The 12,588-nt window shown below is 43.9% G+C and overlaps 2 protein-coding genes across 2 annotated transcripts, besides 1 other annotated feature; both read right to left on the reverse strand.

Moving 5' to 3' along the window:
* Positions 1-2,009: 2,009 nt before the first annotated feature.
* Positions 2,010-2,940, reverse strand: CG32797 (uncharacterized protein). The gene has a single exon (NM_166939.2). The coding sequence runs from the start codon at positions 2,788-2,790 to the stop codon at positions 2,182-2,184; it is 609 nt and encodes a 202-aa protein (NP_726810.1). The 5' UTR covers positions 2,791-2,940; the 3' UTR covers positions 2,010-2,181.
* Positions 2,941-3,089: 149 nt separating this feature from the next.
* Positions 3,090-3,519: a mobile genetic element.
* A 678-nt stretch (positions 3,520-4,197) lies between these two features.
* On the reverse strand, positions 4,198-6,052 carry gt (giant). Its single transcript, NM_080310.3, has 2 exons — positions 5,886-6,052; positions 4,198-5,810 (listed from the first exon to the last, which is right to left on the reverse strand). Exons 1-2 carry the CDS (start codon positions 5,935-5,937, stop codon positions 4,516-4,518), a joined length of 1,347 nt encoding a protein of 448 aa, NP_525049.1. The 5' UTR covers positions 5,938-6,052; the 3' UTR covers positions 4,198-4,515.
* Between the last annotated feature and the right edge of the window lie 6,536 nt (positions 6,053-12,588).

Here is a 12,588-nt window from a genome sequence, read left to right on the forward strand (position 1 = left end):
GAATGCCATACCTTGTTAAATTCGTAGCTTAATTTCCCATCTAATGGCATTTCCAGCTAAAAATTTTTAAATTTCACCATTTTTCGGAAAAAAACGTGATGTAACCCCTTATAAAAAAGTGAAAAATTCGCAAAAAATTATTTTTACCAAATTATCTAAAAAATGAAATGGGTAGGTAGGTGAGGTTGTCAGCTGCAAAAAACAGTATGTTTCGTATCTGTGCGCCTTAATTTTGCGAAGTTAGAACTAAAAAACCAATTAAAAAATCGTTCATTTTGGCAAACAAATGTGTTATGATTTTTACCAACAAAAATGTTCGAATTTTATCCACAACTTTTTTAATAGTCGATCAAATGTGGAATGCCATACCTTGTTAAATTCGTAGCTTAATTTCCCATCTAATGGCATTTCCAGCTAAAAATTTTTAAATTTCACCATTTTTCGGAAAAAAACGTGATGTAACCCCTTATAAAAAAGTGAAAAATTCGCAAAAAATTATTTTTACCAAATTATCTAAAAAATGAAATGGGTAGGTAGGTGAGGTTGTCAGCTGCAAAAAACAGTATGTTTCGTATCTGTGCGCCTTAATTTTGCGAAGTTAGAACTAAAAAACCAATTAAAAAATCGTTCATTTTGGCAAACAAATGTGTTATGATTTTTACCAACAAAAATGTTCGAATTTTATCCACAACTTTTTTAATAGTCGCTCAAATGTGGAATGCCATACCTTGTTGAATTTGTAGCTTAATTTCCTATCTAGTGGCATTTCCAGCTAAAAATTTTTAAATATCACCATTTTTCGGAAAAAACGTGATGTAACCCCTTATAAAAAAGTGAAAAATTCGCAAAAAATTATTTTTACCAAATTATCTAAAAAATGAAATGGGTCGGTAGGTGAGTTTGTCAGCTGCAAAAAACAGTATGTTTCGTATCTGTGCGCCTTAATTTTGCGAAGTTACAACTAAAAAACCAATTAAAAAATCGTTCATTTTGACAAACAAATGTGTCATGATTTCTAGTAAAAAAAATATCAGAATTTTATCCACAACTTTTTTAATAGTCGCTCAAATGTGGAATGCCATACCTTGTTGAATTTGTAGCTTAATTTCCTATCTAGTGGCATTTCCAGCTAAAAATGTTTAAATTTCACCATTTTTCGGAAAAAAACGTGATGTAACCCCTTATAAAAAAGTGAAAAATTCGCAAAAAATTATTTTTACCAAATTATCTAAAAAATGAAATGGGTCGGTAGGTGAGGTTGTCAGCTGCAAAAAACAGTATGTTTCGTATCTGTGCGCCTTAATTTTGCGAAGTTACAACTAAAAAACCAATTAAAAAATCGTTCATTTTGACAAACAAATGTGTCATGATTTCTAGTAAAAAAAATATCAGAATTTTATCCACAACTTTTTTAATAGTCGCTCAAATGTGGAATGCCATACCTTGTTGAATTTGTAGCTTAATTTCCTATCTAGTGGCATTTCCAGCTAAAAATTTTTAAATATCGCCATTTTTCGGAAAAAACGTGATGTAACCCCTTATAAAAAAGTGAAAAATTCGCAAAAAATTATTTTTACCAAATTATCTAAAATATGAAATGAGTCGGTAGGTAAGGTTGTCAGCTGCAAAAAGCAGTATGTTTCGTATCTGTGCGCCTTAATTTTGCGAAGTTACAACTAAAAAAACACCAAAACATTTTTTCTAATAAATTAAGTTAACTCTGATTCCCCAGTTGGTTTTCAGTAGACACCTGCTACTGATTATGATCGCCTAAAACGTTGAGTAAATCGATTTCTTACAGCGCCTAAAAGTATTCAACAAAAGTATTGAAGCCATTGAATGGCGGTTTGGCGCGGCCTAAAAGTTTAGGTGGGTGGTGGGTACACGATTTATAGTAGTTGCATTATTATTATTTTTATTAGTTATAGATATTATTATTATTATTTTGGTGCTCTCTGAATTTATTCTTTATCAATATTTAAGGTACTTTGCACATTTTTTCCGTTTTTCTGCGCTTGTAGCGTCCATTTTCGTATTACTCATTTCCAGATGAAATGTTTTCACTTTTTTGTAAAAGTTTTTTCATTTTCCATTTTTCGTTTTATGTTTTTGGCTTTATGTTCATTTCGATTTTTTTGCCACTCATTGGCGGCTTCGGGGTCAACCGGGTGTTCTAGACATTCATATCGAACCTCCACATTCATATTCAGATCCAGCCGTAGATCCAGATCCTGCTCCAGACACTGAGCCTCCAGCATCAGTGAGGTAACGACTGCACATTGAGCAACAGTTGTGCGTTTCGAAATCATCGAGGAGATTCCGCTTCGAGAGGCCCGTCTGCATACCCTTCGACCTGGACAAAGTCCAGTGCTCAGGTGGGTTGGGCAGCGCCGTTGGAGGTGGTGCAAGGAAGCACTTGCTAACCGCGAAATGCGTCAGTGAGCTGGGTATTCGTGGGTGCTGCTGCTGGATCTGGTGTTGGGCCGATATCTTTCCCCCCAACCAAGAGCTCTTCCTCTGCTTCCGGGACGATCCTCTGACGATTCCCGGACAGAAGCCTCCATTCCAAATGGTGACTGGTGACTGCCGCAGCTGCCTAGCACCCTGGTGCCAACGTCCTGCTCTGTTCCTCCGTTTGTTGTTGCCCCCACCTTTAGAGGATCCCTGCTGCTGCTGCTGCGACTTCTGATGCTTGAACTTGGATGCGGTCGACTGGTATTGGGACTGCAGTTGCCGCTGCCTCTGGTTGGATCTCTTGGTGGATTCCTTGGATGCCGATGCGGTTGACATTCTGATGTTGTTCCTAACGCGAAACCTTATCGTTATGTATTTTTAATCAGTCTGTTCATTTATCTCTTTTACTCCAGTTAAGCTAAGCCCTTTCTGTTCTCCTTGCCACTTCGTTATACAGATTCCGATATTTCGACAAGCGTTATATACAAAATGGGTTGAGTTTAGTTTAAAAGTTGCCTTGATTTGGATGTTTCAATTTAAACTGTTTTGGAAATTCATATTTTAAAAGTTTACTTGGATCTAACACCTTTTCAATACACTTCTTCTTAGATTTTTTTTTATTATATTTATTATTATAGATCCAACACTGACCTACGCCATCCAAGTGTGGGGAATAGCCTCTAAGACTCAGCTCAATAGGCTTAGAGTAATACAATCGCGAGCGGCACGACATGCATCTGGGCTACCCTGGTATGTGACCAACGGAGTTCTTGAAAGGGACTTAAAAGTTGTCCCATTGGGAGACCAAATAAACTTCCACAGCAGTCGATATGCCAACAGGCTTAGCGCCCACCCGAACACGTCGGCGAATAATCTAGTCGACCCTATTTTCCTCCGACGTCTGAAGAGAATACATTCCCATGAATTCTTACACGTAAGATAGTATAATCTCTCCACGGTACATATTTATACACTATAATTAAGGAAAAAATCCATAATATCTTTTAAGCTACACATTAAGTTAAGTTCAGAAGGAACTGAACGATTCCTAATGAATAAAAATAAATGATTTAAACCCTAAAAAAAGGTGTTTTATTGTTTTTGAGTTGGTTTTCAGTAGACACCCGCTACTGAGTATGTTGGCCTGGTACCAAAAATCCAAAATTTGCCACTAAAATGCTAATTTTGTAAGCAAAATTTAGAGATTTTCGGTTTAAATTACCAGGCGAACAGGAATTCCAGGAGGCGACCAACGATTAGTTGGTTTTCAGTAGACACCCGCTACTGAGTATGTTGGCCTGGTACCAAAAATCCAAAATTTGCCACTAAAATGCTAATTTTGTAAGCAAAATTAACAGATTTTCGGCTTAAATTACCAGGCGAACAGGAATTCCAGGAGGCGACCAACGATTAGTTGGTTTTCAGTAGACACCCGCTACTGAGTATGTTGGCCTGGTACCAAAAATCCAAAATTTGCCACTAAAATGCTAATTTTGTAAGCAAAATTAACAGATTTTCGGCTTAAATTACCAGGCGAACAGGAATTCCAGGAGGCGACCAACGATTAGTTGGTTTTCAGTAGACACCCGCTACTGAGTATGTTGGCCTGGTACCAAAAATCCCAAAATTTGCCACAAAAATGCTAATTTTGTAAGCAAAATTAACAGATTTTCGGTTTAAATTACCAGGCGAACAGGAGTTCCAGGAGGCGACCAACGAGAACAGAAATTCCAGGAGATAATTATTTTCGATAATTTATTGAAATTCATTCCTTAGGGCTATGAAAAAAATTCACTTATAAGTTAAACATTAATAGCTAGCTGGGACTTCTACAACTATAGATGATTCCATTGATAGTTAACTGGTGGGATTGCGAGATGCACTACAGCTAATACATTTTCCAAATATAACGTATACTCCAAGGACTTAAAGTACTTAAATGCGAGCGTGTAAAAAAAAAAGAAAGTTGAGCCCCCTAAACTATTCACAGATAAGCTGACCCAAAAACTGGACATACGATTCGGATCCTCGCGTTCAACGCATCAAGAGAGGAGTGGACCTTTAGGCGGTGGTTACTTTGGCGGAGGTGAAGGCGGCCAGCTGGACCTTGAGGGCGTCGATCTGGCACAAGAGCTCGATGTTCTGGCGTTCCAGATAGGCGGCCCTGATGGCGATCTCATCCTCCTTGATGCGGCGGCGATCGCGGGACTTCTTGGCGGCAGCATTGTTCTTGCGACGCCTCTCGTAGTATGCGGCATCCTTAACCTGGCTGCCCGAGCTGATGCCCGAGTTTGCTGCAGTAGCGTTAGCCAAGTTGCTGGAGCTGCTGGTGGCGGACTTGCTCTCGAAGTTGCCCGCCTGGGAGTCACAGTCGCTTGACTCCTCCGCAGCAGCGCGATCCTCGCTTTCGCTGTTGTTGTTTGAGGAGCTGCCTTCGTTGACGGATCCACTTCTTGAGTTGGTCCTTCGCATTTTTGGGTTGGTTACGGTGCGCGATCCTCCGTTGGAGCTGCGGATTTGCTCAAGCACTCGCTTCCGGTATTCCGTGTAGCGCTCCACTCGCGGATTGTCCAAAAGGACATCAGTGGCTGCGAAATTGGCAGCTATGACCAAGGGATCCCGGGGAAAGGCCTTGAAGGGACGGGTGTTCTTTCCCGCCTCGCCGCTGCTGGAGGTGGTTGGCGTGGTGGCCTCAACAGCCGGTGACAGGGGATTCTCCAGAACGTCTATCTGCATGGTGCTGGCGTTGCTGGCGGGTCTTGGTGAGTTGGTCGAAGAAGCGGCAGCAGCAGCGGCGGCCGCAGCAGAGGCGGCAGCAAAGGTTTGCAGAAGGTTAGCGGTTGGTGTAACCTTGGGCGGAGCAGCAGTGGGCGTGGCTTGCTCCTGCTTGATGTTGCTGTAGTAAAAAGCGGGATACAGGGAGGCTAATTGTTGCTGCTGCTGCTGTTGCTGTTGTTGCTGCTGATGTTGCTGCTGTTGCATTTGGGCGGCATACAGAAGATTGCTGGTGGGCGAAGCCGAGGGGGAACCACTGCCGTAGCTATAGCTTGTTTGATACGGCGAGGGAGTCTTCCTGGGTGTCTCTACGCTGTCACATCGACGGGAAAGATCCAGGACCTCTGCAGAGGAGGTATGCTGCTGCTGCAGCTGCTGATGTTGCTGCTGCTGCTGTTGCTGTTGTTGCTGCTGACTGAGGGCAGCTCCCAGCAACTGCTGCTGGTAGGCGTAGGCCGTGTACAGATCCATTTTGGGTAGGCCCAAGGATCCCTGAACCGGCAATTGGCTGTGCGGCAAGTGGTGCAGTGGTTGCTGCTGGTGGTGCTGGTACTGGTGGTGGTGCATCAGGGGCTTGCGATCTGCAAAGATTGAGAGAGAGAGGGGATTTGTTAGTTTACGGATCGAGGAGAAACCAAGGGGCGTGGCCAACTTACCAGTCTTGAGATCGAAGAACTGCCCGGCCATGAGTTTCTCGTGCATTAGCATGGTGTTCGGTGTATGGTCTCTGGGTTTAATCCAACTGATTGACGCTATATAGACTGGTGATCTAGCTCTGATGTTGCTATATCTTCACGCTGACGATGTCGAACGCAAACTGATTTCCTCTCGTCGGAACCCCCTGCATTTATACCGAAAATCCGGAGGCTGCGCCGACGCCTCATTCACATCGAAATGGCGGACACGAGCGGCCAGCCGAAGCGGTACGAAGCAGGTAGGCGGTACAAAGGCCAAAGGGCAAAGGGGTGATTCTGGCTTTGCTTCTGACTCTGTCCCGCTCTGGCCTGTTGCCCTCTCTGTCTCACCGCTTTCGAAAGGGTTTTACAAGGGTGCGGCTGCCCTTTCCCTCATTTGGTTTTCGCAGTTTTCGCAAAAATCATAGTTCTTTGTGCTATTGTTAGTTCGCCATTTAACGTAATTTTAAAAAGAAAGTACAAAGAGTTTTCGAACTTTACGTTTCATCAGTTTCCGCGAAAGGATATGGTTTTTTCTTGGTTTTAATATTCAATGGGAAAAAATAGGAAAATTCGTACCACCTCTGCAGTGCTTTACATTTCGTTTTCATGGAATTGGTTAAAAATATTCATAATCAATATAGAGTTATAAACTTCGGCTCTATTTTCATAGGCGTTCATTGCGATGTTATAAGTCCAAGTTTGAGGAAACCCCAGATTTTTGTATATACCAGCATTGTGCATTTGATTTTTTATTACAATTGTACCTAACTTACTTGCTTTGACATCCAACTGATAAAACCCTTACCCAAAAACCAATCTTAAAAATCTTAAGTTATTAAACCTTTAGATTTAAGTAACTGCTGTATATATTGCTTTCAAATATAAAGAATAAACCGCAATTAAACATCGTAGGCTATTCTCTTCAGCACTGAAATAAACCATACTTCTGAATCTTCTAGAACATTTCGCATATCAAAGACCCCCCGACCGTAGACTATTATAATTACACTCAAATCATACTTTTCTGGCCAGAAAGAGAGGCATCTGGCAGAAGAAAAGAGATGGAATCTAGTTTGTTGATAATAGATGCACAACATCCAAGGGTTGTGATGGCTAAATCCGTTTGTTTTGCGCTTTTGTTTCGAAATCCTTTTGCTGACCAGCCCATCTAGAATCTGTGTATCCATGCGATGGCGAATTCGTTGGATTGTGCGTGACAAATTATGGAAATTAGGACGAGTTCTGGCGTTCTTGCAATTTTCAGCCCTTTTCGGCTGGCGTAATTCGCATCCTTTTCTTATTTCGGCAATGAAAACTCGGCTTCCCGGAATTTTGGCAAGGACACTCGCCAGTCTGCCCATTTGATTCATGACGCCGCCAGCCCGAGGATCGAGAATCGAGAGTCCAGGATCATTGCGACAAGTGGCCGTCCGTGTTGACTGCTCGTGTTTGCCCTCCTCCTTAAACATCCTTGATTCTACGTCCTTTATCCCTTTGGCTTCCGCTGCGGCGTGGGATGTGGGATCCTCGACAAGTTGTTTCACTTTGTTAACTGTTTGTCCTAACGGTCGCCTCGACAGCCAACGGAAGTGGGTAGCGGTACAAAGTTGGCTATCATCCATGGGAAATGTTATGCTAGATACTTACTGCAGCTAATTCGAGGACATAACGTAGTTTAGATTTGTTACGCTGAAATGTTATCAAATCCTATCAACAATACCTACATTATATACTATCTTTCATTCATTCTCTTTTTACAACTGCCCATTCAGGGGGATTGGGTGAATTGCAAATAAAAAGAGGGATCGATCGATGGTAATCAGTAAAAAACCGCGAACTTATCCGCTAATCCGTGCGCTAATCCAACCGTAAAAATGGTGGATTAAACTAAAACTCGGACCGTCACGTCGCCGTCATTGAGTCGATCCCTTACCTGCGGTTACCGGGCCCGAACCCGAGCCCTTCCAGATCCTGGACATACGTATAGCCCAGCCCAATCGATCCCGAGCAGATGCCATAAAAAGTCGCGGCCGAAGTCGAAGCCAAAGAGTTGCCAAGTTCGGTGTAAAAACCAGATTCAGCGAAAAAAAAACGTAAAAAACAGCAGGCCATAAAACCATATATTCATATACTCGGACTGCTGTTCCTTCGCCATAATGAGCTCCGAACCAAAGATGCAATATTTGTGCAATCCTTTGAGTTGTGACCTTGGGCGCGTTTTTTACGGAATCATCTACCTGATGGCCGAACGGGTTGCCCACCCACGGTATGCGCTGTATTAGGCTGTTATGCTGTTGCCTAAAAAACATCCAAAGTTTTATTGCATAATGGACGCTTCGTGCGAAAAGGCCTCATTCCGAGTCCGCGGGCCCTAAAACCGCTGCAGTTTTTTAAGGAGCCATAAACTGATATTTCGGACACCGGCGGTCCTTAAAAAAAAAAGGGTTCTCTCCTCCGACCATTGTGGCTGCGATTTTTATATTGGTCCGCTGCTAGGTGACAAAGAAAATCAGCGACTAATTGACTGAAAGGGGTTTTGCCTTATATGACCCGTCCCACCCGTCCAAAAAAGGGTGAGGAGTGGTTTGGATTTGGATTCGTGCTTGGTTTCGGGGAATTGCCGTTAACTCCTTTCGCGGCCCTTTGTCTTAATGGGTTAACAGTCGCATATTGGAATCCTTAGCTTCGAATGGCCCCTGTCGTAAACGTAAGTTGAAAGCAACTTATCACATATTAGGACTGCCATTTTGTTTCTGAGAATCTGTATTCCCGCTTTTTACCCCTAAAAAACCCCTAGTTTGGGATAAGCAAAGATCAGCGCTCTCCTCCGCACTTTCATCTCGAAGTGATGGTAAGTTTCTGGTAATAAATTATCTTTTTCATATCATCAATTCTTGCAAGATAATGCCAACTTCCTCCCAAAGGAACTCCTTGAAAGGCCGTTCTTCAGCACAATTGATGAAATGAGATTACTTTCAAATGTATGATTAGTTTGGCCGTCATTCAGTTGATTCTCGGCCACGATGGCCGTCTAAGCCCATCAGGAAAGGCACCTATATCCTGCGATGCTAATGAGGAAGTAAGTAGTCGGCCGGCGAGGAAGTGAACGGGGATTACACGTGCTCCTCGGCCGGACAAAGGCACTCTCCTCTCGCAGCAGAGTGTTTGGGCTAAGCGAAAAAGACTAACCAGGATCGAGAGTCGGAAATCGAGAATCGAGGACTTGGGATCACTTGTTTGTTTTCCTTGGCATATGCAAAGTGCACACTTGCAGAGGATAATGGGAACAGGTATTGCTCGGCTCGATGTGTCTGGGGATTTGCCTTAGCCACTTCCGCAAACGGAAGTGCACAGCTCGGCAAAAAGAACCCCGACTAAAAAAAGACACAAGTTAAGTACTCGAAGGGAACCCACAATGGCCATAGCTTCCGTCGTCAAATCCTTTGGCTAATTGTTATCCTATGGCTCCTAATCCCACGTCCAGCAAAAGGCTGCTCAATTATGGCATCTCTTTAATTGAGAGACGTCGAGCCGCTTCGAATAGAGCCTTACTTCATTCACCGCTGACCAGCCAAGCGAAAAGATCTCGAGCAGATCTCAAGTCCGGAATATGAAATCCGGATCCCAAATTCAAAAGCAGTATTGCATTACTATGCCAATTAGTGCGGTTTTGATTACCCAAATGACATTGGCCTTGCAGACCCGCAATTCTTTGGAGTCCTCTTATCTGCCGAGCAAGTTGCATCTTCCAAATTGGGGCGACATCGCGTCTATCGTATTACTATCTTAAGTTTGCACCGGCCAAACATCCCAGCAACTCAATGAACTTTGAATGATCGAGTGCGTGGAGCTGCGAATGCCAAATATTGAAATTGTGCGCGATAAGTTCAAGGTTCTGACTCAAGATTGGGTCGATCGATTGATCGATGGGGGGACCCCACACGGAAAAAGTGTCATTTAATGCTCGTCAAATCGACGCACAAAGAGCTCGGTGTCCAGAGTGCAATTTAAATGGGCAAAACTAACTTGCTACTTCCTTACGCCATCATTGTGCCTGTTGTCCCGTTGTCCCGTTGTCAGGACCCCAGGAAGATGGCCAGGATACAGGGGATAGAGGGGTGTGTCCGTGTCCACGCCCATCGCCATAGTCACAGGAAAATGAGAATGCTCGGGTTGGGAAAATACTGAAATACTCGCACACACAAGACGAGCAAAAGAAAGGAATCCAAAGAAAGCAACATTTCACGCATGATTTCCGAGTGGGAGATCTCTGCTCCTACGGCTACACTGCGATAATTTGAAAGGACCATTAATCTGAACATGAATACTTAAGTGACAAAGTTTTGACAAACCTCTTTTCCAGTGCACCAGACACTGCTGCTGAGCAGCGATTGCAGGGGTATTCGCCACTGATCACTGATGGCACATTCATTTTGCATGCATCATTCGTTTTGATGAACTGTCAACGTTTTGGGCCATTGTTCCAACTCGGAGCACTGAGATCGGTATCTATTTGGGTGAGAACCGCTTGCGGTACAGTTATGTGCGGAAAGTGTGAAACAATTCTAATAGCCGGCGCAAAGACCCTTATTCCCGATAATGCCCTTTCAATGCTCACTTAATTTTATGCATTTTACTGTTGATTAGCTGCCATCAGCCACGACGCCCATTGTCAGCGGCCGAGCACCGTTAGGGGTTTTTCCGGAGTTAATCAAACCGCCGTTCGAAGAGCCCACATAAAAAGAGTTATGATCCGCCCCCGACCATCGGGATTTCGAGCCCACTCGATCTATCAAGCGGCCCTTGAAATTTTCACACCTTTTTGCGGGAGTGTCCTTGCTGCTGCACTCCTTTTTGTCCTTTTGCCATTGTTCAAATGCAAGCCAAAGCCGCCTACGAAACCCCGTTAGAATGGCTACTGTTAGCCCCCTTCCTCTCGAGAAGCGAAATTCAAAATTCCAGATCCCAGATCACATTGTTGGCCAGGACAATTGCTGTCAAAATGGCATTGCAGCGATTTGCGGATTTGGCCGTCCTGGTAATTGTGTCAATTGTCAGTTCGCACCATCTCTTAACTGCCATCAGCATATAAAGCATATCCATCCAGCACGATCTCCAGCGGAACGGATGCGCTGCCCAGATACAATCGGGATCGGCAGTTAGGGACCGGGCGAGAACGGTAGATCGGAGGAAATCCTGGAACAGAGAACGGAACTGAACTGAACGGAACTCAATGAGGTCCTAAGCCTCATTCCGCATAACTCTTTTTCATAGAGTGACTCCTGGCCAGCTCGTAATATGAGCATTTAACCCCGTAAAGTCTTCGACCCGGCCACGCCCATTGTATCCGAGTTCCGTTCCGTTCTGTACTCATCTCCTTTGAGAAGCACAGTTGCCTTTTGCCTCGAGTTTTTTCACATGAAACTAAAAACGACTGAAATCCATGAGATTAAACGGTCTTTAAGCGGTTTAAGCCCTTTGTGCACGCAGTTTTGTAGGTGGCAAAATGTGCCATTGTCACCGAGTTCTGTCAAAAATATGAACTAGCATATCATTTCATAATTTTCAGTTTCATCTTTAAAAGTGCATTTTTTGCTTCTCGGAAGGAGAACACAAATATTGTTGGAAGCTCAGTGGGCCGTAGGGTTCCGGGTGATCCGACAGGTGACCAGGTACAGCTCTCTCGATCCTCCAATCCTCCATGCTAATCCTGACTATCTGGCTGCCTCAAGTTAATCTCGCATAATATTGCGTGTTCCGAACAGCGTAATCCCCTGAAAACAAGTGTCCAGATCCGCAGCTCTCCACTTTTAAGCCGGCAATGGATTCTAGATGACTTGACTAACTGTCGAGCTAGGCTCAACGAACAGATTTCTCTGAGCCTGGTCGCAACAGTAATACGTTTGACGTAATGCAGGGGAATCAAAAAGGTCGAAAAATGTGGCTAAAAACTGGCAAGTAAGGAACTAGAGTTAAGTAAGCTAAGCTTGACAAAACTATTCTTACTATATTGCTGATTTCTTACTGTTTGGACAGTTTACCATTCCGTAGATCACTGAAAGTTGTGTCCAAAAAATGACGGGATTTTAGAAAAGGACCTAAAGTTAATCTTCTGAACTAGAACTTGTCTCAAGGTCGCATAATTCAGTTCCGTCGCCATGTTACGTTACATCCTCCATTGCCAGGGATTGCGCCATTTTGGCGTTTATAATCGAGGTCCTGCTACGAAATCGAAGACTCTGCCGAACTCCGGGCCATGCAATAAAGTAGAGCTCGCTCGCAGGCTCGGCCAATCAGAGGCAGAAACCACAGCTGGAGGGGATTTCGAAAAACCACCACCACAAGCCGCTGCGACTTCATTTTGTGCGTTTGGTGGGAAACTGGTTCTCTGGGCAATAAATCCCCGCAACTTCATTAAAGCCTGGAGATATAGTACTGAATATAGGGAGTTGGAGGAAGCGGTGAAGGTGGAGGTGGAGGTGGGGATGGAGATGGACGTGCAGGGAGTGGGTGACGGATCCAGAGATCCAGGGCTTAGGGAAAATGTGACAGCTGTGCCAGCTGACCCAGTCCATTGTCCGATGTCCATTGTGTCCATCCGGAGGCGAGGGAGTCTCCTGCATTTAATAAATAAATAGCAGGCGACAGACAGACACACAGATAGACAGCATCGGGGGCATTT

This window comes from Drosophila melanogaster, chromosome X (genome assembly GCF_000001215.4).
Source record: "Drosophila melanogaster chromosome X".
Lineage (NCBI taxonomy): Eukaryota > Metazoa > Arthropoda > Insecta > Diptera > Drosophilidae > Drosophila > Drosophila melanogaster.